Source organism: Homalodisca vitripennis, chromosome 4, assembly GCF_021130785.1.
Source record: "Homalodisca vitripennis isolate AUS2020 chromosome 4, UT_GWSS_2.1, whole genome shotgun sequence".
NCBI classification, from domain to species: Eukaryota; Metazoa; Arthropoda; class Insecta; order Hemiptera; family Cicadellidae; genus Homalodisca; species Homalodisca vitripennis.
In genome coordinates this window covers 62,186,074-62,213,770 of record NC_060210.1, presented here as the reverse complement: position 1 = coordinate 62,213,770, position 27,697 = coordinate 62,186,074, and the positions used below count along the sequence as shown (strand labels likewise).

At 33.3% G+C, this 27,697-nt stretch overlaps 1 protein-coding gene across 1 annotated transcript in view; it reads left to right on the top strand.

Annotated features, from left to right (window-relative positions):
- The window catches only part of LOC124359379 (histone acetyltransferase KAT8-like), a 44,099-nt gene that overhangs the window by 1,052 nt on the left and 15,350 nt on the right, over nt 1-27,697 (top strand). The window contains exons 2-4 of the mRNA XM_046812072.1: nt 19,648-19,759; nt 21,100-21,241; nt 26,368-26,586. Coding sequence (XP_046668028.1) covers nt 19,648-19,759; nt 21,100-21,241; nt 26,368-26,586 — 473 coding nt within the window. The remainder of the gene's footprint in view (nt 1-19,647; nt 19,760-21,099; nt 21,242-26,367; nt 26,587-27,697) is intronic.

Genomic DNA, 27,697 nt, shown 5'->3' with positions numbered 1-27,697 from the left:
GCCATAGATCGCATCTGAAAAGTACCACGCCAAGTGGCAATATATAGTCGCCTTGATATTCGTTGTTTTCTTAAATATACGATGTCAAATTATTAAAGTTTTATGTTTTTTTTATTCCCTGGTATATTTGTAGATAATTAATATGAATTTTGTTTTTATTTTGGAGGTCTATGCATTTTTATTTCGTAATTGTCACGTGAAATTATCAGCTGACTCGATCTATTGTTGTTAATTCTTTACGCTTTAGTGTAATCGTACTATTGTATGCTGGATTCTTCTTCATTATTTTATTTTGTGGTTGTAAATATTAGTAGTGTTAGTAGTTACGTGCTTAGCTATTGTGTGTATTAGTTACAATGAATGACAATTTGCGATCTCACGGGAGTGAAATTGTAAGTAGCATATTTGTAAATAAAAAAATTGTAAATAAATTTCAAATAAAATTGTGTAAATATTTCTTGGTAAATAATGTTTTTAACTGTATTGAGACTGTTTATGAATCCTACAATCATCTGTTTACCGGTACATCCATAATGTGAATATTTGTTTTAAGTTTCTTGCAGTGTAAGAGTCAGTTGCTTTATCACTTGTTGCGAAGTACAATTATGCGTATTTATACAAAATGTGTCATAAAAAAAATTTATTTATGAGAGAAATAACACAAAATTTTGTATGGTTGTTCCTTTCTAAATGTACAATATAATAAAATAGCTTCCCACAGTAAAATTATTTTTCCTTTTTTAGTTATTTACAAAAAAAATAAAAAATTTTTTTTATGTAATCTATTAAAACATTATTTTTTTAAATTTTAAATTACTTAAAACTATATCTATATATTTTTTTGTTGATAGTATATATCTATACGAGTAATTTGGTGCAACTTTTAAGTGATTCTCTAATTTTTATGAAAAGTTATAAATTTTAATCTAAGAGACTGCACAATCGCCAATTTTAGCCTGGCACTTTTGACTAGTCACAAGTGGATATGATATGTGAAAAAATTTTGCAACATCTCATATTTGGTCCTGGCCCTGAAAGGGTTAAGCAATACTGTACCAATCAATATAAGTGTATTAAAGTGGTCTGAACTTCAAGTTACTATTTCAAGGAATGTATTCTTTTTTGTGCCACCTGTGAGGAGTATAACCTTAGGCCCAAGGGCATTTGTCATCAGTACTTTCTCATGCTGAATCTTTCAACTTGACTATATTACAAATTCCCCTGGTTATTAGTGCAAGCTTAGTGCTACCCCGCCCGCACTGCTGGCAGGAAAATAAAAACAACCCTCGAGATAGTAGGCCTGCCTATTCATGAAGCTCAAATCACCTATTTTGTTAAAATGTGCTGAAAATTTAAAATTCAAAAATAGGCCTATGTATAAAAAAGTTTTAAAAGCTAAAAAAATCATGTTAACCTAGGTTAGAAGCATTTCTTTAGTTAATTCGTGTTCAAAAGGTAATGACAACCATATGTGTTACCAGCATACAACAAAACATTTAACAACAAAAGGGCATCACATGTACAGCCTAGTGTCACTGGTACTCTCACTAGAACACTCACGTGGCATGCAGGGATGCCTATGGCATGGAGTCAGGTGACATAGAACTAGCCTAGGTACTTTGGGATTATACCGACCACACCCAGACATGAATCGTTATTTTACATTTTGCTTCTAGCCTACTGATTACTAGATTAGCGTAGAACAATATTTCGTCAATATAAAACAGGAATTGTCTTATCGCAAACCCCTCCCCATCCTCAGACAGAGGTCAAAGTCGAGCGGTCTAGCAGATAACGTGCGGTGCGTCGCTTTGTTGTACTTCCGTGTTTTACCCCTACATTTCTCCAAATACAAAATTCAACAAAAACAAACATTTACCAAACTAAACTCTTTATTGAAAAAAAACACTTAAAACTTGTTTTTATTCTTGATCACAATCCGCCACCTAAAATGCGAGTGCCTCCGGCCATCAGCGCGGGCTTCGACAGCACCTTCGGTGCTGCCCCGCGCTGATGTCAACGAAAGAAAAACATCCCTTGAGATAGTACCTATCAGTAAAATACCAAATTCTAGAGGGGCTGATCAGAAATATATATATAATTGAGTTTTAATGGAAAGGCAATTATGTACCGTGCAAAAAACTTAAATAATCATGTGATGCCGCGCGGCCTGCCGTAATCAGGATTCTCGAGAAAAATAAGATAACAGCAACAAACATCACAATACCTGGAAATGCTTGTAAGTTTGTAATTTTGTAATTAAAAAGTTGTTTTTTTTTTTTTCGTTCTATCATGTTTGTTTCTATAAATTTATATTTTTGTGTTCTTCATACTGGTGTGGTCGGTATAATCCCAATGTATCCTAGCCTATTTTCTGCTCTATACTCAATTCCACATTTACTATAGTACAGGTCAAATGAGATATAACTGGTAACTTCAAGGTTATCATGTTTGGTGTTATGTGGGGTTGATAACTGTCATCACGAAATGCGTGAATATAGTTAACTGTATTTTACACCACTACTTAATACACATATTTATATATGCTTATTTTATTTTAGATGATTTTATCACAATAAAAAGTTAATAACAAATATTCTAGTTACAAGTGTGTAAAAGGAAACAAGCTGTCATGAAAACGGGGGCAGCTCTTTTACTCTACGAATCGTTGTCTCAACGACCCTATTTTTATATTTGCAATATTAGTGTTGGGTCTTTTACACTACTAATCGTTGACTCAACGAACCTTTCTGAAAAAATAACAAATAACAGAGGGTCTTTTACTCTACGAAGCGTTGTGACAACGACCCGATTTAGTAAGAAAACTAAAAGTTAAATCAAAAGGTTCTTTGTCACAACGACCCATATCAAGAATATAAGTTTAGAACTACAAATGGGGTCGTTGACGCAAAGACCCTATAATGCATCGAAACTCAAATAAGACATTCGAGGGCGTTTACTCAACTGATCGTTGTCTCAACGCCCCTCCGTCCCAAACAAGCGCTTTAAAACGAAACAGGGTCAATCAGTCAACTCCTAGCTCGGTAGGCATGAAGGCGCTGCGTCTGTGCCGAGTTTAATCCTAACATCTGATATAAGGGTAAATACTTTGTATACGTACTGTATGTAAATATGTTGTTTATTATACATGTATATTATTGAACTAGATTTAAAGTCTGGTAACAGCTGTATTTATAAAATATAAGAAATATTTTTAAAAACATAACATTCTTGTTATGATTCCTATTACTTGTTTATGTATTCAAAATACATTTCACTCAGTTACTTAAACTGAAGTAATGTAACTATCATTCGTATTGAAGACTCTTGGAGCAATTGGAAAATTCTTTAAATATTACTAAATGTTAATAAAAACTCTACTTTTCCAAATTGTTTATTTTTTTGGACGAGGCCTTTCGAAACCAAAGGTTTCATCTTCAAGCAACTCCACAAATAAATAGTTACAATATATTGTTTGTTACAATTAATATTAAAATCAGATATGGTGTAAAAATACATATACAAAAATTTTGGAAATATTTCAGCTAGTATGAAAAATTAGATTTGACTAGAGTTTAATTTTTGAATAAATTGAGAAGAAAGATTACATCAAGATTCAAAATGTTTGTATTTGCATCTTTACACCATTTATGTTATTTTAATATTAATTGTAACAAACAATATATTGTAACTATTTATTTGTGGAGTTGCCTGAAGATGAAACCTTTGGTTTTGAAAGGCCTCGTCCAAAAAAACAAACAATTTGGAAACTTAGTGTTTTTTATTAACATTTAGTCATAACATTTGTCACACACGAATTCTTCTTCTGTCGGAAACAGGTTGAGGTTTCTAATTATTATTAAATGGTTAATCAAACATTACCCAACATTCAAATTAAAGTTAAAATGAGAAAGCTGCAAACAAATTAAAACACCAATAGTAGATTTCGACAATGACAACTCCAAACATACACTATGAGGAATTCGAATGACAGAAGCCGCAGATTGACAGTAGCGAAGCCACTCAACTGAGAAGGACGAAACATTTAACTTCTGTAAGTCTGTATGACCGCACAATATCTCGAGAATGAATTGACTTATTAATCGTCATTGACTTTATAGCGATCATTTTAAAATTGCTATTGTGGTTAACCGTGATAGTAACGCGAAAATTGCAGAATAAATTAATTTGTAAGCAACTGTGTACAGTCATATGATATTTTTACATGTGGCATGGTGACACAAGTACCCTATCCATCCGCAAGATTTCTTTAAAGATGTCTTATTTTTGTAAGCTTTAAATTGTATATGAAACTTCATTTGTACCTAGACAAGAAGGAGCTCCATTTTGGTGCATGTCTACTCATGCTTTTCGGCTGAGCGTCATTGTATCCTGTCACTCATTAGACTGGCACAATGACTTCTGTATGCCAGGAGGATGTAAAAATTCCTTTCTGTATGATTATCTGGCTGTCTGTCCGCAGGATATCTAAAAAATGAAATGATGTATAGACTTGAAATATTTCATGCAACTTTAGCAAAGCCTGTTACGTGACAAGTGGTGCGCGTACTCCTGCCTTGAAATAATAATAAATTGACACAAAAGGCCAAATACAAAATAATTGAATCGTACTTTTTGTGATTCAATGTTTATTGAAATTAAATTAGGCTATTGCTACTTATACAAATTTAATGAATTTAAATAGAAGTTATTGACAGGTATTTGGTCTTCCGATCATATGTTAGTTTGGTTTATTTAAACACATATGTGAAAGAAACGGCCAAATACAAAATAATTGAATAGTAAAAAGTGAGGGCTCTGTTGTGTAATGGTAGCACATTCACCGGCAAGTGAGAGATCCGGGTTCGAGTCCCGGCGGAGCAAGTACTTTTTGCGATTCAATGTTTATTGAAATTAAATTAGGCTAGTGCCACTTATGCAAATTTAATGAATGTATATAGATAAAATAAAGTATCGATGGATCTCATACTGTAACAAAAGTATCACCAACCAATCCTCCATCATGTATTAAAATTTCATACGAGTGTACTCAGCTGGTCTATAAATTTATTATTGTATGATTTTTTGTTGTTGCCAGTATGGTGACACATAAGACCAATGTACTGATTTTCGCGAACGCTCAGCCAATTCATACAGTGATATGCACTACTATTGAAGTCAATGTTCATCGTATAGAAATGAAAACACGTTTAAATTGGCATTTAACATTTATGAGTAAAAATCAACCTTTCCTCTACTCTTTGATACCCCAGTGGGAAACTGCCCCCAGTGTAGTTAAGATATATGCAGGTGTTATGTGCTCTCCAGTAAATTACAGTAAGATCGTACGCGTGTTACGTTTTATATACATAAACACATTTGAAGTCTTCCATTCGATTTTTAATGAGATTCTAAATACACATTCTTATGCCAATAACGTGTATTTTGATATTTCCGCACTAAAATATTAAGTTCAACGATACAGTACGTTATCAAACGTATCTGATGCATATTATAATATAAAGCTAATATTGAGGTCATACTTTGCATTTTAAGCAGCAAACAATTTCCGAGGTTTGTGCGTTAATACCACATGTTTTTAGGTTTGCAACTTATGACCTATTAAACACAGTCAATATCAAATAAATGCTTCAATGGTATTACTATTTCTATGAGTATTTAAGAAACATCATGTGTACCAGACTGACCTTAGCCTATATAAAATTTTGTAATGGTACCCGCCATTTAATTATATTATTTATTCTAAAAATATGAAACTTCTGGAAGGATTATTTCTCCTTTGTCAATGTATCATTATCATGTTATTCTATTTGTCTATTTTGAAAATTATAACGGTCATTTGTTAGTATTAAATTAATGTTTACCTCTGTTTAATGCATACGTGCTTTAATATTAAAAACTTATAATTCGTTTTCTTCTTCCTCCAATAAGGGAGTCCCTGGCGTCATATATGGTATATTGTTACGTAGAATATTTGGCGTGATTACTATTCCATGTAATCGATTTGTTAATTTCATGTACAAGTTGTAAACAGATGTTTGTTAGCATTGCATGATTTTTACAGTTAAAATTAATCAAAGTTTAAATATCAATGGAATGGAACAAATATTTTAACTACAACATAATTAACAGTGAGGTAGTCTCAGGTAATGGCTCTGGTGAGGTGGTTCCTTTCTCTAAATGGTGTCATTACCAGACAATAGTTTTATGGCAACTGGTCTCGAGTTTGCGTGTCCCTTTTAAATGGGTCTAATGAAAGTACGTGGAAGGGGTTATAAACTATTCTCAGAAATTCTGTGAGGGGTATTAGGTAAAGAGATAAGTCTACACAATAGTTTTTCTTCCATATTATAACATCTGCTTCTACCTACCAGGTGTCAGCAATAAGATAAATTTCTCAAGCCTCAACCACGTCAGACACTGAAAAATTAGCAAAAATTAGGGAAACCCTAATGTCCTAAATCACACGACATTTATATACAATACAACCATGCGATATAATAACTCTAAACAAGATTCACATACCCTGAATAAATTCAGTGATTACAAAAAACCCTCAACAATAGTTAAAAACTTTACAATAGCAAAACAATTGGTGACACATTTGAAAATAAATTGTTGCAGATAAAAACAGAAATAAACAGAATGCAAAATAATGAATGAAATTTTAAATAATTTGTTTTTAAAAATATATGTGAGGTTAGAAAAAATATATTGTTAATTACCCTACAAATTTTACTTATTATTTTCATGGATATAAGAGGACAACGTCATTTAAAAAAGTGCGCAAAAAAGAAGCAGTAATATTTATGTTATAACTTCTGATATACTTGGCAGCAACGGAAGTTGCACAACTTCCGCATGCTAGAATTTCAAGCTATCACTTTTTGTAATGCTTTTAATTTTTCATGTTTTAAAAAGAATGAAGCTTTGGAGTACCAAATTCCAAACAACGTTTGAACATTATACGATGGATACTAATCTAGTTTAGATAACCTTGATAAGGTACTTAAAAATATAAAACCACTTGTCACTCTAATGTGAAACAGCCCTTCCGACCAAAGTGTAAGAAGGGCTGCGTTAAGGTTTTTCAGTCTAGTTACGATTCATGTAAACGATTGATTTGATGATTAAAACATGTTTATTTTAAAAGTTAAACTCATGTTAATAAAATCTATTCAACAAATTTAATAGTTCAATTTTGTTAAAACAGACTTTTTATTTATTTACCAGCAGTTACAAACACGGCTTATCGCGCAGTTACTTAGTCTTCTTAGGCACAAGTGAGAGCACTTTTAGTTCGAGTGAATTATATTTCCGACGTCAATGTTGAGTTTGCCTTGTTACATTGCCTTGCCAACATTTGTTACATTGAATTTGGGTAAATCACATTTTTTAGATTCACAATACTATTTGCCAATGATAGGATATGTCTTACTTGTTTTGCTACTAGTGAATTTTGACGAATTTGGTTAACATTTTACTACTAGCTACCCTCACTGTTTCCCTTAGTTTCATACGCAATTTTGCTCTCATGACAGATGCGTCACGGAGACATCCTTTTTAATGGCAAAGCAGGCATTTCCGACATAAATGGTGGTTATTAAAGAAAATTCCACTATGAATCCATTTTCGGCTAATTAAATATGACAGTAAAGATGTTTTAGAATTCTGAAGTCGGAAGTGAAACATTTCTATTTGCACTATTTAAATAACTGAAATTTTGCTTGCTTGAATAGTTTCAAAGATTCCAACATTAATGAATTGGTTAATAAATAATTTTATGTCAATGGGTAGAATACTGAGGTCTAAGTCCATTGCCCTTTTGTAGTGGACTCTTGTAGTACAGAGTCCTTAATTAAAGCTGGAACGTTTAATATATAACATGTCGTAATTCTTTAATGATTTGTTCCTTTAGACTAAGTATATGGTTAGATCTCTGGTGATTTGAAAATAATAAATAGTATTTAGTATTTATATATTTTAATTTAACTATAAACTGACAAATCCAATAATAAACCCCAGTGATTACATCGAATCATAGTTTTAAGAGCTAATGCTAGAATCACAAACTAGCAAAGAATAATCACAAAATGCTAGAAGGGGCATTTTAAAATTATAATAACATTTTTGTACCACATGATTTCTATGTGGTGGTTTGAAACGGAAAAAGGAAGCTTTATGACGTAACTTTTAACATATTTTTTAGCTTCCATAATTCATTTTAGTCACATTCTCATAAATTTAGTATATAACTTTATAGGGATTATTTCAATTCTCCTTTTTAAAATATGTATTGAAGACAGTTTTGTCGGCATAGTCGAAATGTAATTCTCCTCATTTAATTCATTTTCTACAATGAAGAATGGTTAAATGATGGTAGACACTTAACTATGCTTAAAGTTAAGATTCTCCTTAGACAACTTATTTACTTACTTACTGCCGGGGCGTAACAAATCTCAGTCGATTCTTTGCCTCGTCTATGAGCCTCTTCCACGCCACCCTGTCTTCCGCCAGATCCACAGACCCTCCACACCGGGTCACATCTTCGACCACTTGAATCGCACCATCTTATCTTTGGCCTACCCAAAGGGCGCCTTCCTGCCGGTACCGCGCCGCCTGGTAGACCTCTTTTAAACCTTGTGCCCTCCTGTCTCCGATGTACATGTCCTAGCCAGCTAATTCTCTTTGCCTTCACCAACGCCACAATATCAGGATCTTGGTATACATTGCGTAATTCTCTATTTTTTCTTATTCGCCACACCCCTTCATCACATATTGGTCCAAATATTTTTCGGAGAACTTTATTCTCAAAAACAATCAACTCGCCCCTCATTTTTCTTCGTTAATGTCCATGTTTCACTTCCATACATTAGGACTGGTTGAATGATTGTTTTATAAATTCTTATTTTGGAGCATTGTGACAACAATCTTGACGTAAAGAGTTTTGTACACGCCCCAAGACACCTATTTGCATTAGCTAATTTGCTTTGTATCTCTATATCCTCCACGTTTTTGCTGTTTATTGTTACACCCAAATATTTAAAACTTCTACCCAGCCAATCGAGTAGTTATCAATGCTTAAGTTTGTTCTCACATTTCCAGCATGTCTTCCAAAATGAATAATTTTAGTTTTATCTTCATTTAGCTCTAAGCCTACTGTTTGACATTCTTTAATAAAACTTTTTGTTAGTGTGGAGAGGTCATCCAAACTTTCTGACAAGATCACTACATCATCCGCAAATGCCATTACGTTCAGGTCCACTCCTAATTTAACCCCTCTTTGTAGTCTTTTAACTTTTTGTAATGCCTCTTCCACAGCCAGGTTGAAGAGAGTGGGTGGAAGACAACTAGATACGATTATATCTTAATATATTAAATCTTGAAGTTAATCCACTAAAGAAACTCCTCAATGACTTCTTTTTCACCTCAAACATTATTAATATAAGCGTAAATGTGAATGAACATGTATATATCAATATTTTGTGCAAGTATTAGAAGCATTTATTAAACTTCAAGTATCAACTTTATTCAATAAACAAAGTAAATTATTTACAAATTAAGAGATATAGATAGAGTTAATAACATATTGAAATTAGAAGAGGAGTGAACGAAAAATAAAAGAAAAATTTTGCTGTGAACAGCACTAACATTCTATTCACTCATTTAAATATTACAAATAAACTAATTTTATAAATTATATATTTATTTGGCATGAATTGTATAGTTTATATAGACAATCAAACTAATTCATAAACATTTAAGTTTTAAATTATAAAATTTACGTTTTAATAATTCATAGCATATAAGCTAAATTACTTATTACTTTCAAAATTATATGTAACTAGCGGACCCGGCGCGCTTTGCTGCGCATTTCAATAATTTTTTTGCAAAAGTTGCCCGCGGCTTCGCACGCAATTTTCCCGTTTGAAAACAGTACACTATATTCACTTATTCTTTTTCTAATCACATTCTAAACATTGCTGAGATAATTGATAGTCGTTCCATCGTGAGCCTCTTGGGCGTATTATGAAGGTATGTACCATATTCCTGCCTCTATCTAGCTGTTACCCACGGCTTCGCACGCAAATCTTAAGAACCGAAGTCCTTATATTACTTAGTAAATTTTTTTTTTACTATAATAAATTTTAGATTAAATTAGTTATATCTCCGATGCCACGATTGAGCTTGCTTTGTTGTCTCGATCGAGAGAATATGTACACACGGAGTTTTGAGAACCATACTTCTGTCAAAAAAAAACAACTAAGGTTGATTTTATAACATTTTTTATATTTTGTAGCCAACGTAAGATAGTAATTATGATATCTGCATTACTCTTCTGATCAAGCATGAGCATGGTTTATATTAAATAAATATTGCAGTTAAAGGTGAATTTTTACGTCAAATTTGAATTGTATTATCTGGATAGTAAAGTCTATGTTTAACAGTGATTGCAAAACAGTTTAAAAACAAAATTTGTCGTTTCTCTTAAGCTTACTCTATGCTTTAAAAACTATAAGTGTAATATATGTTTACAAAGAAACAGCTGATTAAAAATTTGAAAAGACGTTAACATATGTTTGCTGCAATGCATTTTCTTATGGGTATTTCTGTAACCAGTGGGGGCGGAATCCTGAATCGGGAAAGGGATGGGCATAGCTTATAAACCTTCTCCGTGGAAAAATACATATACGTACAAATTTTCATCATGATCGGTCCAATAGTTCACGATTCCATAAAGGACAAACATACAAACATTCATTTTTTTATATATATAGATTTTATCTACTATTATTAATTTGATCTATATTCTTGATATTTAGAATTGCTATTTATCGTTACAATTTCCATTTTTAATATTTATTTGTATTCCATTTTTATCAGTCTTACTTGGTAAACGTGTTATCATTACTGCTTATAAAGTATATCTGTATCCGCTAAAAGGGGTGTATATTAATATAGTTTTTAAATTAATACAAAACAAATAATTACATTTGTAAATTTATAGTGGCAAGAGAATAAAATATACGCTACAATCAATACGACGCCACATTCACAGTGCCGTACGACTGGTGCGCGGCAACATCTCGCCCACATTGTCCGGCTGCACGCAGTTGACACATTGACCCCTAGTAGACTAAAAGAACCTCTGAACAGTTTAAAGTAGGTCGTTGTCTCAACGACCCTCTTACTATATTTTATCCATTTAGTTGAAAAATGGGTTGTTGTCGCTACGACCCTTCTTCACATTTGCTTATACATTTCTCCATTTTGATCCGTTGACACAAAGAATGGTTGAGTAAAAGACCTGGTTCTGTCAATATAAACATTTAATATAATTTAGGGTCGTTGGAGACAACGACCCATTTTTTGAAATATTTAACTAAACAGGCAATAAGGGGCGTTGTTGCTACGAACCCAGTTGAGTAACTGATCCTTTTCATTCATTTTACTGGGTCATTGTCACAACGAACCTATGAAGAAAATCTTAAATATCAAAATAGGGTCGTTGTTCTCAATGAGCTTTAGACTAAATGACCCTGTCTTATTTTTTATTTTCTCAGAAAGGGTCGTTGAGTCAACGATTAGTAGTGTAAAAGACCTGTCACCATGAAAACCCATGTCAATTAAGATTGTAATAGGAAGCGGATTGTATATGTTACGGTTTGTAATGCAGAATGTGATGTGTGATTAATATGGTTAATACATGCTCCATACTGCGTAGTGAACATGGAATTAGGTATAGGATACAAATAGCAGTCTGACAATTTCAACAGACCCATGCTGTTTGGGCTCTGAATTTGTTCATTAATTTGCGAAAGAACCAGAAAATAGTTATCATGAAGTGGGAAAGATGTAAAAGAAATGTTTTTCTCTTGCAATTTTGTTAGTGACACAATATTAAAAAAATTATCTGCACGAGCGTAATATCACTTATAAAATCTTTCATATAACAGATACATTAACTACCTTCTCTGTGTGCTTGTTCCTGCATAGATTCTTAACTTGAGTACCACACTATTTTGTTCTGTCAAAGTATACAACTTTATGTATTTGTATTGATTGTTTTTTTTAATACTGCTTAAACGCCTACCACCTGTCCATAATACCATTGAATCATATCTAAAGAGAGTTCTTATCCAGAAAAGTAAATGTTTTTAATTTTGTTATTAAATTCTCCACTGCTAGTGTTATCTTGTATGAGCAGTCAGGTGTCAAGTGAATACATTTTATAATCAAGAAGGCACAATCTCATATATAGTCTCCAAAACTAGTTTCGTACATTGTATCAGTTATCCAATATATTTCCAGTAGGCCTACACACAATCCTAAAAGTCCAAACCTAAAAATCCAAGGAATGAATTTAGCTCTGGCAGAGTGAGTGTTATCCATTAACAAATGTGATATTCTTCTTTAGTAATTATGTGATAATCAATTGCTTTCAGCATTCTTATTAGATCCTCTAACTATGTATTCCAAAAACATTTGTCAAGTAGTAAATTAAAATAATCTATCATTTTTCAAAGGAACTTGCAACCTGGTTTGAGCCAACAGACTTGTTAAACTAACATAAAAGCCTTCTGGTTCACATGGCGTTAAAACATGGCCTATACAATTAACATCTTGAGATATTTTGGTTTTAAAATGTCTTCAGATTTGGTTTAACATCTGTTGACTGAAGATGGTTCTCCACAGATATTAACCAGAGATGTTGTGACACCTGCATTAATCCTATACATTTTTTAGGTATAGTTAGCCTTTTTTCACAATTTTACACATAACTTCTTGATAAACAAATATGCCTAGTACAGATAACACCCTAAAAATGTGGGATCTGTCTTTTTTTGGTGGGGCAAATAACACAAATCTTTCTTGTTCTAGGCTCTTTGGAAACCCCTTGAGCAGGAGGTGTTGATGACCTGACCCAGCAATATCTTCTATATGTCGCTTGATATTTCTGAACAGTTTAGGTACTATTTTATATTGCAAAGCTTGAGGAGTAGTGAGTTGTACACATTTGTCTTTGGAAAACAGTTTCCTTGAAATAGGTTTCATGTTTATTGAGTTTTAATAATGGGCATAGATAAAATAAGAGTTGATGAGCTTGGTGTTCACCATCCCTTAGGAGACACAGAGGCTATCTCCTGGTTTTTCGGGGAGCATAACTTTAAAGTTGACCGTTCCTCAAAAGTGTCATAAAATTTAGCGATAATGGTTCTAAGACAATCTATTCACATATATAAGAAAAACCCTTAGAATAAATATTAACAAAAAAAATATTAAAAGTGAAAAGTCCCGTAAACAGTAACGTATAGTGTGACATACAATGGGCAGGTAACTGAATGCAAGTCAAATATGGAACCAACTGGAAATTGCTGCCAACATTGACCTTGAAAAGGAAAACATTGATACTGATACATCATCCACTCCTGTGGTGCTAGACCATCTTCCCATATCCAGGCAGCAAATCCTCGTTCAGGCAGATGTTCACCACCATGAATCTTCTTTGGAAGATCTTCAAACAAACCAACCTCTCAGCTCCTCTAAATCTATAAATGTTTTAGGCTTTCCTCTGAAAAAACAGAAAGGGTGAAACCAATAAACTAACAATCTTACATCAAAATATGGATTCACTAGCTTCAAAAATAAACAGACTTGACCATCTTCTTCAAAAAATTAAACCTGATTTAGTTATCTTGAGTGAACATGGATTACAAGAAGACCAGCTCCTGAACACTAGACTACCTGGATATCTGCTGGCTGGGGGCTTCTCCAGAAAAAATTTCAAGAAAGAATAAACTAACAATCTTACATCAAAATATGGATTCACTAGCTTCAAAAATAAACAGACTTGACCATCTTCTTCAAAAAATTAAACCTGATTTAGTTATCTTGAGTGAACATGGATTACAAGAAGACCAGCTCCTGAACACTAGACTACCTGGATATCTGCTGGCTGGGGGCTTCTCCAGAAAAAATTTCAAGAAAGGAGGAGTTACCATATATACTAATGAAGAGCTAGGGAACTCAACACAAAATGTACAAACCGGTATTAACTCCACTGAACTCATATATGAACAACATATAATAAAATTTAATTTAAAAAATAAAGACATCTATATCCTCGGCCTCTACCGACCTCCAAGTGGAAATGTGGACTATGCTTTGGATGCTCTTTCTGACACCCTTGACCTTCTACCAATCTGGAAACATCCCATTATAATTATAGGAGATATTAATATTGACACACTCCTTCAGGTTTCTAACAACTCAAAACAAGAAGAAACTTGAAGAAATGTTAACTAGTCATAACATTGTAAGACTAGAACTTCCAGTATCAAGAATTGTGCACAACTCTGCATCTTCAATTGATGTAGTGTGCACAAATCTTAACAAAGAGGACATCAGTGTTGAAGTCATCATAACAGGTCTGTCAGACCATACAGCACAATTATGTACTGTAAACCTGCAAACACAAAAAAAAACCCTATCTCAAAAAGCCCTATGGCAAGTGATAAATTATGAAAGATGCCAGGACAACAGGACTTCAGACTCCATAGAACTAGAAATTGATGGAAAACTCCAATCAGACCCACTACTTGTTGCAAACCACCTTAATCTCTATTTTACAACAGTAGCTGACAAAACCTTAACAGAAATGGGACTCACACAAACAAGCAAACAACTCAACCAGGTACAGAATCATATACCTGATATATCGTTATGGCCTTGTACCCTGAAAGAAACAGAAGAAGCCATTTCTAACCTCAAACAAAAGCCTTCGGCTGGGGTGGATGACATCTCATCAATCCTTTTGAAAGGCTGTTCAGAGGAACTTGTACCACCTCTGACATCTATTATCAACAAAACTTTCTCCCAAGGCATTTTCCCTAGAGCTCTAAAGTTGACAAAAGTGTTTCCAAAATTAAAAAAAAGGATCTCCAACTGACATCAACAACTACAGACCTATATCCCTTCTCTCTACAGTTTCAAAAGTGATTGAAAAAGTAATGTTAAACCGGCTTGTAACACATTTGACCGACCACAATGTCCTAACCACCCAACAACATGGGTTTCTGAAAGGAAGATCAACAATTTCAGCATTGATAGAACTCACTGAATTCATTATAGATCAGATGGAAGATGGAGCTGCTGTGTCTAGCCTTTTTCTGGATTTTACTAAAGCATTTGACTGCCTGGACCATGATATCCTCCTTCAAAAGATGAAAAATATGGGAGTCAGAGGAAATGCAGCCAAATGGTTTACAAGCTACCTGGAGGGAAGAACACAAATGGTAGAAATATCATATACCAAAAACAACACCTCATATCGTGTAACATCAACACCACTCCCTCTAAGTAGAGGCGTTCCTCAAGTATCTGTCTTGGGACCGGTACTTTTTATTCTGCTAACCAACAATCTCCCAAACTATCTCCAAGAGCTTAGCCAGGTACTCATGTATGCTGATGATACTGTCCTCATAGCAAATAAACAAGTACAAGAACTAAAAATAGCATCCTTTATCGCTCTAAATACAGCAAAACAATATTGTAATCAGAATGACTTAGTATTAAACGACCATAAGACTCAACAACCAAACTTTGGAAGAAGAACAGTAGAATTGACAGGACTCCCAGAAGTTGACCTTGATAATAAAGCTAAATACTTAGGAGTAACTATTGATGACAAACTCACCTGGACACCACATATTGATCAACTTTGTTCAAAACTTAACTCCTGCATCTATGTCCTTAAAAGACTAAAGACTACCAATACTCAGGAGATAACCAGAATTGCCTATTTCGCACTTTTTGAGGCTCATCTCCGATATGGCATAACAGTCTGGGGCAACTCCTCAGCAAAAAATGTGCAACGTATCCTGGTAATTAAAAAAAAAGCGATTAGGATCTTAGCCAACCTCAATCCACTTGACTCCTGCAGAAGTACATTTAAAAAACTAAAGATACTCACATCAGTATCCCTCTACATCCAGGAAGTTATCCTTTACACTACTAATCAAAATCTAACAAGAACAGGACAGCTCCATTATTACACCAGGCATGGAAAAAATTTCATTTTGCCGAACCACCGTCTCAGCCTATATGAAGAGAAGCCAAACAACATGGGACCAAAATTGTTTAACTGCCTTCCTGACTACTTGAAGAAGATCTCCAGACAAAAACATTTTAAGAGGAAACTTCAAGAATGGCTCCTGGAGTGGTCTTTTTACTCGATCAAAGAATTCACTGACTTAAAACAACAACATCAAAATTTGTAAAATTAAAAACCACTTTTGTATATTTATATAAAATATGACTTTACTACTATGACGCCATTGTATTTCTACATGAAATTACAAATAAAGAATTTGATTTGGAGAGGGAAGATATTGAAAGTAGCATCACTACTACTCCATTAGAAGTAGCATCAATGCTCCAGTAGAACATAAATATGACACTTTTTACGGCCATATTTATGTATTATTTTAATTTGTGTTTTCCATTAGTAAAATCCAGGGTTGATAACATTAATAAGGACAATTGGATAAACTATGAACTTAAAAAAGAAAAAGGAAGAATTAATTGCATTAAGTCAGACTGTAAGGTTAACAAAAGATAGAGCTACAAAAAGAATTACTTAATGAAAGAAAAAAAAGATATCATTTAAATGCCATTGATGCAAAAAAAAAGGAATTTATAAATAATAAAATCATGAATTCTGATAATGTCTGCAAATCTACTTGGAAAATAATAAATAAAGAAATAAAACCTAAAATAGAAAGAAACAATGACATTAGATTGATTGCAGATGGCCAAATGAGCTCCGATCCATACAAAAGTTTGTGAAAATATTTAATAGTCACTTCATAAATGTTGTAGATGACAGTATAGTTCAAAATTTCCCTATCTGTGTTAACCATAATAGTAATAATTTAAATACTCAAAATCCACCCATCAAAACAGCTTCGTATAAAGCCTTTAAGCGAAAATCGAACTTGATAAAGTCATATCATCTTTTAAAAATAAATTTCTCTGCGGGGTATGACGATGTCCCTATGCCTATTATAAAAAAAATGCAAAATATCTATTGATTAAACCATTGATGCATGTTATTAACTCTTCTTTTGTGAGTGGAATATTTCCAAAAAAAACTGAAAAATTTCTAAAAATAAAAACAGTTTTTAAGAAAGGTAGTACAACTGATCCTACTAATTATCGTCCATTGTCAATACTGCCAACCTTTCTCCAAAATATTTGAGCGTGTAATGCATATTAGGTTAGTGGAATTCTTAGAAACTAATGGGTTTATTTGAGGAGGAGCAGCATGGGTTTAGGTCGGGTAGATCTGTCATCACTGCTGGAATTGAGTTTGTGGAGTCAGTTCTGGATTCTGTGGACTCGGGTAATCGTGCTTTCGGTATATTTATGGACCTCAGCAAAGCATTTGACAGAGTCTGCCATAATACTCTTATTAGAACATTAGAACATTTAGGAATTGTGGGTGTGCCGTTGAACTGGTTTTTATTTCCTATCTTAAAGAGAGAAAAAACAATACGTTGAACTTCCTCATATTCAGAATGGGGCAACTAACCTCTGTTAAATCAAAAAATGAAAATAATTAAATATGGAGTCCCTCAAGGCTCTATACTTGGCCCCTTATTATTTCTGTGCTATATTAAAGGCTTACGAATACTGTATTAAATTTAAATAGTAAGATGTGTTTGTATGCAGATGACTGTAACCTAGTTATATCTCATAAAATCTCTAAACGGAAATAGAAAATATAGCAAACCAAAATATGACATCAATATATAATTATTTTTGTGAAAAAAAATTTGTCACTTAATGCAGATAAAACTAAATATATTTCATTTTGTACACACAAAAATAAACTCAGTCCACAGCCAAAAATTGAGGTTCAGAACACACAAATAGAAAGAGTAGATAAAATTAAATTTTTAGGTTTGACATTGGATGAATGCTTAACTTGGGATGGTCACCATACAGGTAATTCAAAGGAAAATATCTTCTGGTCTTTACGCATTAAAATCAATTTCAAAATATTGTAATCTGGAAACTTTAAAAAATGGTTTATTATTACTCACATATTCACTCGCATATTTCTTTTGGTGTTGCTTTGTACGGAGCAACCAGTAATGCTAATTTGCAAAGTATTTTGCTGTTACAAAAAAAAGGCTATGAGGGGTTATGTTAAATTTACAGAGACAGGAGTCAGTGAAAACAAATATTTTCGGATTTAGGTATTTTAACTATTTATGGGCTTTACATTATGGACACGATATTAGAAGTAAGGAAAGCTAATTACAGCTTACCTAGATTAGGCAGCACTTCCATAACTATTTAACTAGACACCGTAATCAATTGGCAGCTCCACAGATTAATTTTGCAGTTCACAAGGAAAAAACCAATAGTTGCAGGCATTAGATTTTACAATAATTTACCTAAAGATATTTTTAGCAATTGACAATTTTCAAAAACTTTAAAAATAAGCTAAAGCAGTATTTGATTAGTAGACCACTTTATTCATTTGATGAGTTTTTTTGTCTTTAGTTAGTAGCTTAAGGACTGAAAATGTAAAATACACAAAGTAATCTTGTACATAATGATAACTGTTATAATTGACCGATTTTTCATGGGCCTAGAATAAAAAATTTTGTAGATTGAGTAGGCATTATGCACCTTGTATTATCTTATGATACCATGGTTATTGTAATGTATGGTACATATTATAAACTGACGCATTTTATGTTTGTTAACATGTTATGTACAAAATTATGAATAAAGTGAATTTGTATTGTATTGTATTGTATTGTACTAACCCTTCTCACCTCCGTAGTCTGAGAGACTATGAGTTAAGAAAAGATGTTTAACTTTCAGGTCTGTCAGACCAAGAGGTTGAGGCTGCCTATGATTTATTGGCCGTTGAGCTTGAATAGCTATTGTTGGTTCTGTATGGTTACTCAGGGTTGATTGAGGAGGTTATGTCACTGAAATTAGGGGTTGTGGCCAGGAACAAAAGATTGGGATTTGAAATTCTTCTGCCAAGGACGGTTATAGATGGGTACATAACGTTGCTATATTTGAGGCACAAATGCTGAATTTGATTGTACTAGTAACTTATGAGTAATCTCGTCACTGTAGTCTGGCAGAGACAATAGGTTCTGTTTTGTTGAGAGCTGGAGCAGTACTGTAGTCAGTAATCAAATGCAGTATCAGATTTATTACCGTTATTTGGAAACTTCCTGTTGTGGTCATCGCTATGTATTGATTTATTTCATTCACAGTTATTCTATTATGGTATCAAAACTGTTCATCATCACTGAAACCATTTTTTTTTTTTTTTTTTACTTAAAATTAACAAGAACTGCTTACAAACTAGTCCAAACGAAATTACAATCTCGTTTGATAACAAGACTAGACATGTACTGATAAGAGAGTGACCAGTAATCTAGCAAACTAACGAGATACGACAACACACCAAATAACGTTGATGTCATAGGCGACAGTTGCATATGACGTATCACACTAATTAATAAATAAAATGTTATTCATAAAACACATTGCAAACAATACACAGTGTGTCTTATCAATTTTTGATTTCAGATCCTGCAGAAATCATCCAGACAAGGTACAATGAGCAGGAGAGCCACTATGAATACTACGTTCATTATGAGGGTTACAATCGTAGGCTGGATGAATGGGTACCACGAGACAGGTATGTTAAATTGTGTTATATATGAGTGTTATATCCTAAATATGTGTTATATATCCTTGGTATTTGGTGTTTACAGCTTGGTCATATACAACAATTGGCTTAGTAATTCCTGGTTTACGTTTCATTAAAATTCTTGATTTACTATGAAACAATTCAAGTAAGTGACAGTATGACATCAAATAAGTGTACTCTTAATTTTTCTTTAACCAAGGCCTAGTAATCTATACTTAAAACCAAAGCTGTTCAAAAATTTAGTGAAATACTTACAGACATAGTATAAGTTAGCTATTGCCAGAATAAAAAAAAACTGAGTTTAATAATAATGACCTGATGAGTCAAAGGAATAAATAAGTAGAAAGTCCTAAGTTAAATAAGACAAAGAATAACAATGTTTTTCTAAAAAAAATTTAAAGTTTAGTCAGTTCTTTATTATTTGTGTATGAATGTAGTACAATAACAGTGTCATATTTTCTTGAATGTCACCTCCTTTTAGTGGCATAAGTGTTCTGATGCATTACCATATACTCTCAAAGCCGAAAGTGGCGTTACAGCTGTTGAGAGGCGTGAAAACTCTTCTTTCCTACAAAATTGTCCCATTAGTGCTTAGGAATATTTGAATGGTTTTAAAATGTTAAATTAGATTGGGATATTACAAAATGTCTACTCATATCAATATATTTTAAATAGTAGCTTCTAAACCTATAACGTTTATTATATTAAATTTGGTTTTAAATGCAGATATACAATGACAGAAATTTAACAGAAAAACGAAAACATTAACATGGAATCAAAAGAGAATAGTTACAATATTAAAAATTCTTTTATGAGTACATACAATCAAACTTCGCTTTCAGTTCCAAATTGTTCCTAATCCGTTACTAATGATTTAAAAGTGCAGAGGGAAGAAAACTGTAAATGTGTAAACCTACCAGTTTTTAGGGTAATGTCTTATTGAGTTATTATCTTTATTTCATAACCTGTTTTCCATTTGCAGTGCTTGATGATTTTTAATACATTTCAATTTATTGGATCATAACTTCAGATCTCAGTTTTTATTCAGGAAATATTATATTCTTCACCATTTCCAAAAATCAATATTGAATTAATCATAAAAATTCTATGAGTTTGTACTTGATTTATTGCAATTCATAGGCAATATCATTATCCAGCTCAATATTGGCTAGAAAACTATATTTTGCAATGACGAAGATTTGTTAATATCCTGTATCACAATGTGAATGTAAATAAGTTAAGATGAGTTCAATATAGGTTGACCAGGATAAATTAGACATTTCTGAGAAATTTGACAATGTGCAACGTTGATTGATGGTGTTTTGCAGGATCATGAGCTCAAGGTTTGACATGACAGATCAGCAATGGAAGAGTGGGGATAGAGCTATGATCGACTTGTTGGATCAATCAGACCGCAAGATAACTCGGAACCAGAAGAGACGACATGATGAGATTAATCACATTCAAAAGGTAAAAATCACAATAATTAATTAGATATGTAAGTATATAAATTTCACATGACAGCACCATCTGAATTTAATCACTTCTTTCACTGTCAATAAACATATTCTTGAGTAATACAATAAATGTTGTTTATTTTCCTTCATGTACTTAACACTCAGTTTTTAAAATAACCTTGTAATATAATTACTATGATTTGTAACTAAGCTATAACATTTTTATGATTCAAGAGATGACAAAATCTCTATAATACGGATATTTGTTGTACAAAACATAAACATAACCACTTTATTTCTGAATAACAAATTTTTCACATGTCCAATCCTGTAGTAGTGCAGTTGAAAAAACCTGTATGGCTTGTAGTCATTGAGATGTACACATGAATGAAAACATTAACACTTGCTTCCCTTCCACACTTCTGAGGATCATCAGTCAATCAGTTAGTACTGTAGTCTTCAACATGGCGTTGACATTGTGTTCCATTCCAATTTTCAGATCACTTTTTTATCATTGTCATGTTATTATTTGTATTGTTGTGAGTGTGACGGAAAATTTAAGTTTGAAGGGTTACAAGTTGTTTGAACACTTATCAAAGAAGAGGCAATGAAAAATTGCTAAATTTACTTAACCCATTGCGGATTGTATTGTATTGGCGCGCGGGCACCAGCGGGCATGAATTAATTTACGGTCAGCGGCCGCACGAACAGCAATGGTGCGCCACATCGTATCGCTCGCTATTGTATACTAAAAAATTCAGCTGTGAAGGTATTCTTTCAGATGGAACATGGGCCTGCTAGGGTATCTATGATGTAGGAACGATAACACGCGAGCAAGGTTCCGGGGTGGCAGGGATGATGTCTGAATCATAGTCTAAATAAAGTGGCTCAGGCGAAGCGATTACAACATCCGGACCATTGTCTACACTAAACCCGCCAACATGTACGTCTGCGTCGTTTAGTTCTGTGTCACTAAACTCAAAAGTATTATAATAACAACTGAGGAAAACACCCAATCAGAAGCACTAAAAAGCAGAGAGTAAACTCATATGAATGATTTTTCAACTTCGATATACAACTGAAATCTGTAGGATATTTATAAAACTTTTGAAAACTAAACGTAGACCGTTGTTAAACACTCTTAGTTGACAAGTGAAAACGATCGCCCGATCTATCAGACATTAATAGAACTATTTGGAGGGAAACTTAAAAGCAGACCGCTTTTGCGACCTGAGCTCGTCATCGTGCCGTTAGGCACGGCCACTGCGTGACGAGCCCAGCTCGTCAGTGATCTGCAATGGGTTAAGCAACAATAATTAAGAATAAAGAGCAGTAAGGATTTTTGGGTGTACTATCAAAACTTTACAGAAAGGTTACGAAAGATGAAATAGGATTTCAGTAAATAAACAAATAAATTAAATCTATATCACTTTCAAAAACTTCATCCTCATTCACAATATCAGAAGTTACAGCTCAGAACCAAATCCATTACAAAATATAATATTAATAATTCATATAAAACCTTATGGTTTGATTTATCAAAGTATTTTTAATGAATTAAAGCTTACTGTAGTCATAGTTTTTACAAATAAAATATTTTACCACGGATAATCCACAAAGCAGACACTTAAGACATATTACAATCTGAAAAGTACCATTGTTGTAATCCACCATTATCTCCTATTTAAAGCTTGTGTTTTTTGTTTGTTTATTATTTTAGCTGTTTTTGAATAACTAAAATGTATGCCAAATACTTTAACTGCAATATTTAGATGTGTCTAGGAAAAAAGTTAATAAGCTACATTTGGAAACAAAAGATTGATGTAAAATTAGTGCTCACACCAGATATCTATCAGTTTATCTTACTCATCGTGTTGTAATTGTATTTAACTGTTAACGTTTATGTAGTTGATTTCTCTTTCAATGTCAGCAACATTAGTAAGATGAAAGTGAGTGGAAAGAGTGTTAGTATCCAGTGTAGTTTTGTACTCTATTGAAATTATATACTGATCCCCAGAAAGAACTATTAATTATTATCAGAAATAGTTGTGATTATAATTTCACATTAACTTTAGTATGGTGAAATTACTAAAGTTTCAATAGTTTCATTAAACTCTTAAAAGTTCTTTTAAATGTTTTATTCATGTTTTTATTAGTATATATGGCAAATCTTTAAATATGTATTTCATATTGATAAAAATTTGTTAATCTTAAAACTAATAAAATGTGTTAATTTATAAAATACAACTTAACTGTTAAGTTTTAATAAATAGTAGTTTTGTTCTTATTTATATTAAAAAAGAGGAGCCTGTGTAAAATTTCGACATAAAAATTTAAGGTTATCATGATTACAACTCATTGTGGACACCTTCTACCAAATATAGACAAAACCATCACTGCCAGATCTTGTATTATTAATGTATATAGAAGTAAATAATTGATATATGACAGAATGTATTACTGCAGAATTTCATAGTGGTAGTCAATGTTTTGAAGATAATACAGTCTTCTCATTTTATTTTGTTTAAATATTTTGTGAATTATGCTCCTTTTTGTTATATTTGTTGTTATTCATGGTCTCCACCCAACCGTGAAAACCGTAAAACCGATTTTAAGCCGTGAATTACTAATGAATAATTATTGCTTTTTCATTGTTGACCATGAAAAAACTAATAAGCCATGAATTTAATTTACTAACCATGAATATCTCTACAACTTGTGATTAAATAAATCATAAGGTCCGGTTCACATGGAAGCTAGAATTGCACAAGCCTAATCATGTGTGCAATTTTTGCTCCTACCTTGAAGCCGATTAATAGTAAGAGTTCTGGTATGATACAAGCAGCAAGTTTTATCCTCTGTTATGCCCATTATGTATTGTTGGATGGGCACCATCCCTTACTTGTGTAGTATCTGAGGCATAAAATTAATCTTCCACTTTTTTGTTTTATCTAAATATTTGTTTGTGTATTAACATTCAGTCTTATACATTATTAGTACAATTTTTTAATAAATTTTACTAATAATTAACATATTTTAATAATATTAGGAATTTGCTTGACAGTAAGAGTAATTAATGAACTATTTTTAGTTTTATAAACATGTCATTTTTTTACGTTTTAACTTTGCATTATCAGATTTGACATGTAACACTTTTATGCCTATTTAAAAATAATATAAAAACTAATATTCAAATTAGAGAAAATGTAATACTCCTCATAATTTATTTAATTTAATAATATTTATTTTTATGAAGCAATATTAATTGTGATGTAGATCATTGGATTGTTCATAATTTCTTCTACAACAGTTCTACGTTGAACACACCTATATTCATATTTCAATAAGATTGAAGTGTCCTTTAGTATCTGTGATGGACTCGCATCCTCTCTGAACCGTCCAATACTCTTACATATCTACTATGTCACACGCCGCTGTTGGCTGCGATCTAGTAGTGGTGGTGGTTGTTTGTGACCATCGCTCCTGCACGTTTTTGTCGGCTGCGATCTAGTAGTGGTGGTGGTTGTTTGTGACCATCGCTCCTACACGTTTTTGTCGGCTGCGATCTAGTAGTGGTGGTGGTTGTTTGTGACCATCGCTCCTGCACGTTTTGGTGGCTGCGATCTAGTAGTGGTGGTGGTTGTTTGTGATCATCGCTCCTGCACGTTTTTGTCGGCTGCGATCTAGTAGTGGTGGTGGTTGTTTGTGACCATCGCTCCTGCACGTTTTGGTGGCTGCGATCTAGTAGTGGTGGTGGTTGTTTGTGATCATCGCTCCTGCACGTTTTGGTCGGCTGCGATCTAGTAGTGGTGGTGGTTGTTTGTGATCATCGCTCCTGCACGTTTTGGTCAGCTGCGATCAGCCAGTCGCGCTTGCTCATGTGAACGGCTCCGTAATTTAATTCAATATACCAGTAATATACCAGTCAGTTTAACACAACCACAAAATGCTGAACTCTGCTTTTCACGCTCTATCACCTTCAATTGCCTGCTTATCTGTTGGACTTGTTTAGTTGTGAACAATGGGTGAGCATTGGTGTTTTTCCATGAGGTGACTGATATCATTGTCTAGCACTAAAATGCACTAAAAACATGCGCATTGGCCCATAACTCTGAACTTTTGGAATCTACTGCCAGTTCTCACATCTCCACTCAGTTTGAATACATGTGTGTTTCGTTTCAGTTCTGATGTTTTTATCAGTGTTTTACTGTTACAAATGCGTGAATTTAACAATGAACGGTTTACAACAGAAGTAGAGTGTAGGTCTTTGTTGTGGAATCAATAAACACAAAACTGTCATGCCACAGTCTTTTCTGCATTGCCTTAAAGCATAGGACAGCGAAGCATTACAAAAATAAAATTGTTCTTCATTCATGTTGTTTCATCAAGAGATGACTGCTGAATGAGGTGGGGTAGGGGAACTTGAATCGCTATAGAAAAATGAAGCTTGCACTAGCTGTCTGGAGGAGACCCGCGATTTCACTGCCACAGTCAACTGCTTTTCCAATGTTCCCAAGGCATTTTGTGGCCCTTTTGAAATCACTCTAAATCACACCAAAACCAATCACAGCGATCAGCCTTGTGTAATTTTTGCTCCTACCTTGAAGCCGATTAATAGTAAGAGCTCTGGTATGATACAAGCAGCAAGTTTTATTCTCTGTTATGCCCATTATGTACTGTTGGATTGACACCATCCCTTACTTGTGTAGTATCTGAGGCATAAAATTAATTCTTATCTTTTAGACGTAAACATCCAATCCTGCATGAATTGTCGACATTGTTAGTGAAATAAAGTAAAGTTTAAATAATTTCATCTTCTCAGAGTCTGTCATGACAATTTCTCAAATTTGTTTCCTCTCTACACCATCATTTTCTATTTTTATGCATAATGTTGTTTATAAAAACAATTGACAGTGAAAGGACTATTTTTTTACAGTAAAAACACGAAAGAGCTGTGAATTTGATAATTAAGAATGATTGGGAACCCTGTTATTTCTAAATTGATTTTCAATTTCTATGTATTGTACTGTTTCTATGTATTTCCATAATTTTATAAACACAGTTTTTTGGTAATAATATTTTATAATCCCGTAAATGGTCTCAACAATTAATTTTAATTTTCAATTAATCTGAATGCAGACATATGAAGAAATGGACCCGACAACTGCTGCTCTAGAAAAAGAACACGAAGCTATTACCAAAGTGAAATATATCGACAGAGTACAGATTGGCAGGTTTGAGATAGACACTTGGTACTTCAGCCCGTATCCGGACGAGTATGGAAAACAACCGAAGCTGTGGATCTGTGAATACTGCCTTAGGTACATGAGGCTGGAGAAGTCCTATAGATATCATATGGTAGGTTGGATTAATTTGTTTTGATTGGTTTATTGCTATAGAAACAAACATATGACTAAAATAACTCATAGATTATTACTATAAAAGTATTATCTTTTTATAAAATGGTTAACACCTTGCCTGCCATGCCGACCCGATCGGTCGGCGACGTAATTGCTACAACTCGGCAATGCCGACCCGATCGGCCGGCACAATGACGTTTCCATGGTTTTTCTTTGTTGCCGCTGTGGGCGTTACGCTCGACTCTAGTGGCAAATGACTGAACTAAGTTTTCTAAACAGATATGAGACTAATTAGAGAACGTTGTCTGGAGTTGTTTTGTTGTTTATAGGTTAGCTTAAAACACCACGCAATATCGTTAACATTTGACTCCTGATCGGGTCGGCAGGTTTTTTTTTAAGAAAATGTTTTAGGTTTTTTCTTTCATACATTTTTAAATAATTGAAACAAACGTTGTTTTAATTTAATATTGTACTTTCCTCACCAACATTGTATGGGGAATTTTTTAAATTAAATATTTGAAGCTGCTAGTTTTGAGTTATTGGGTAGTAAATTAAATTTCATATTCAATTTGTTATGAAAAACAAAGTTTATTATGGTTACAAAGATATGTTTGAGGATAGAAAGGTTTTAAGTTTATTATGAATAGGCCACAAAGATACGTGAAATAGAGGATTACATAGTTGTATTCAAATTTATTTGTGAATATTCTTGAAGCAGTCTTTACAGAGATAAGGCTTCCCTGGACATAATTCACAAAAAGTGGTCACTTTTTTAAGATTCTTGGTTGCAAGTCGACCTCCTTGAAGCATAGCTGTTTGGTAGCAAATCTTACAGTTTTTTCTTGATCTACGTTTGTTTTTACGTTCTCCAACAAACGTAGATGATTCTGAAACGTAGTGATGACCAGTTACGCGAACAGGAGCCACAATTTCATCTTCTAACCCCAGGAGGCTAAACACTAGTTTTTCTGTGAACGTTTTCATCGAGTAAACATTTTTCCTTCCTCGTTGGGCAGTACCGGTAGCATCTGCATCGTTCTTATAGGCAAGCCATGCATTCACGATGGCTGTTCCCAGGAGTAATTCCTCTGCGATTTTGTGGTACCAGC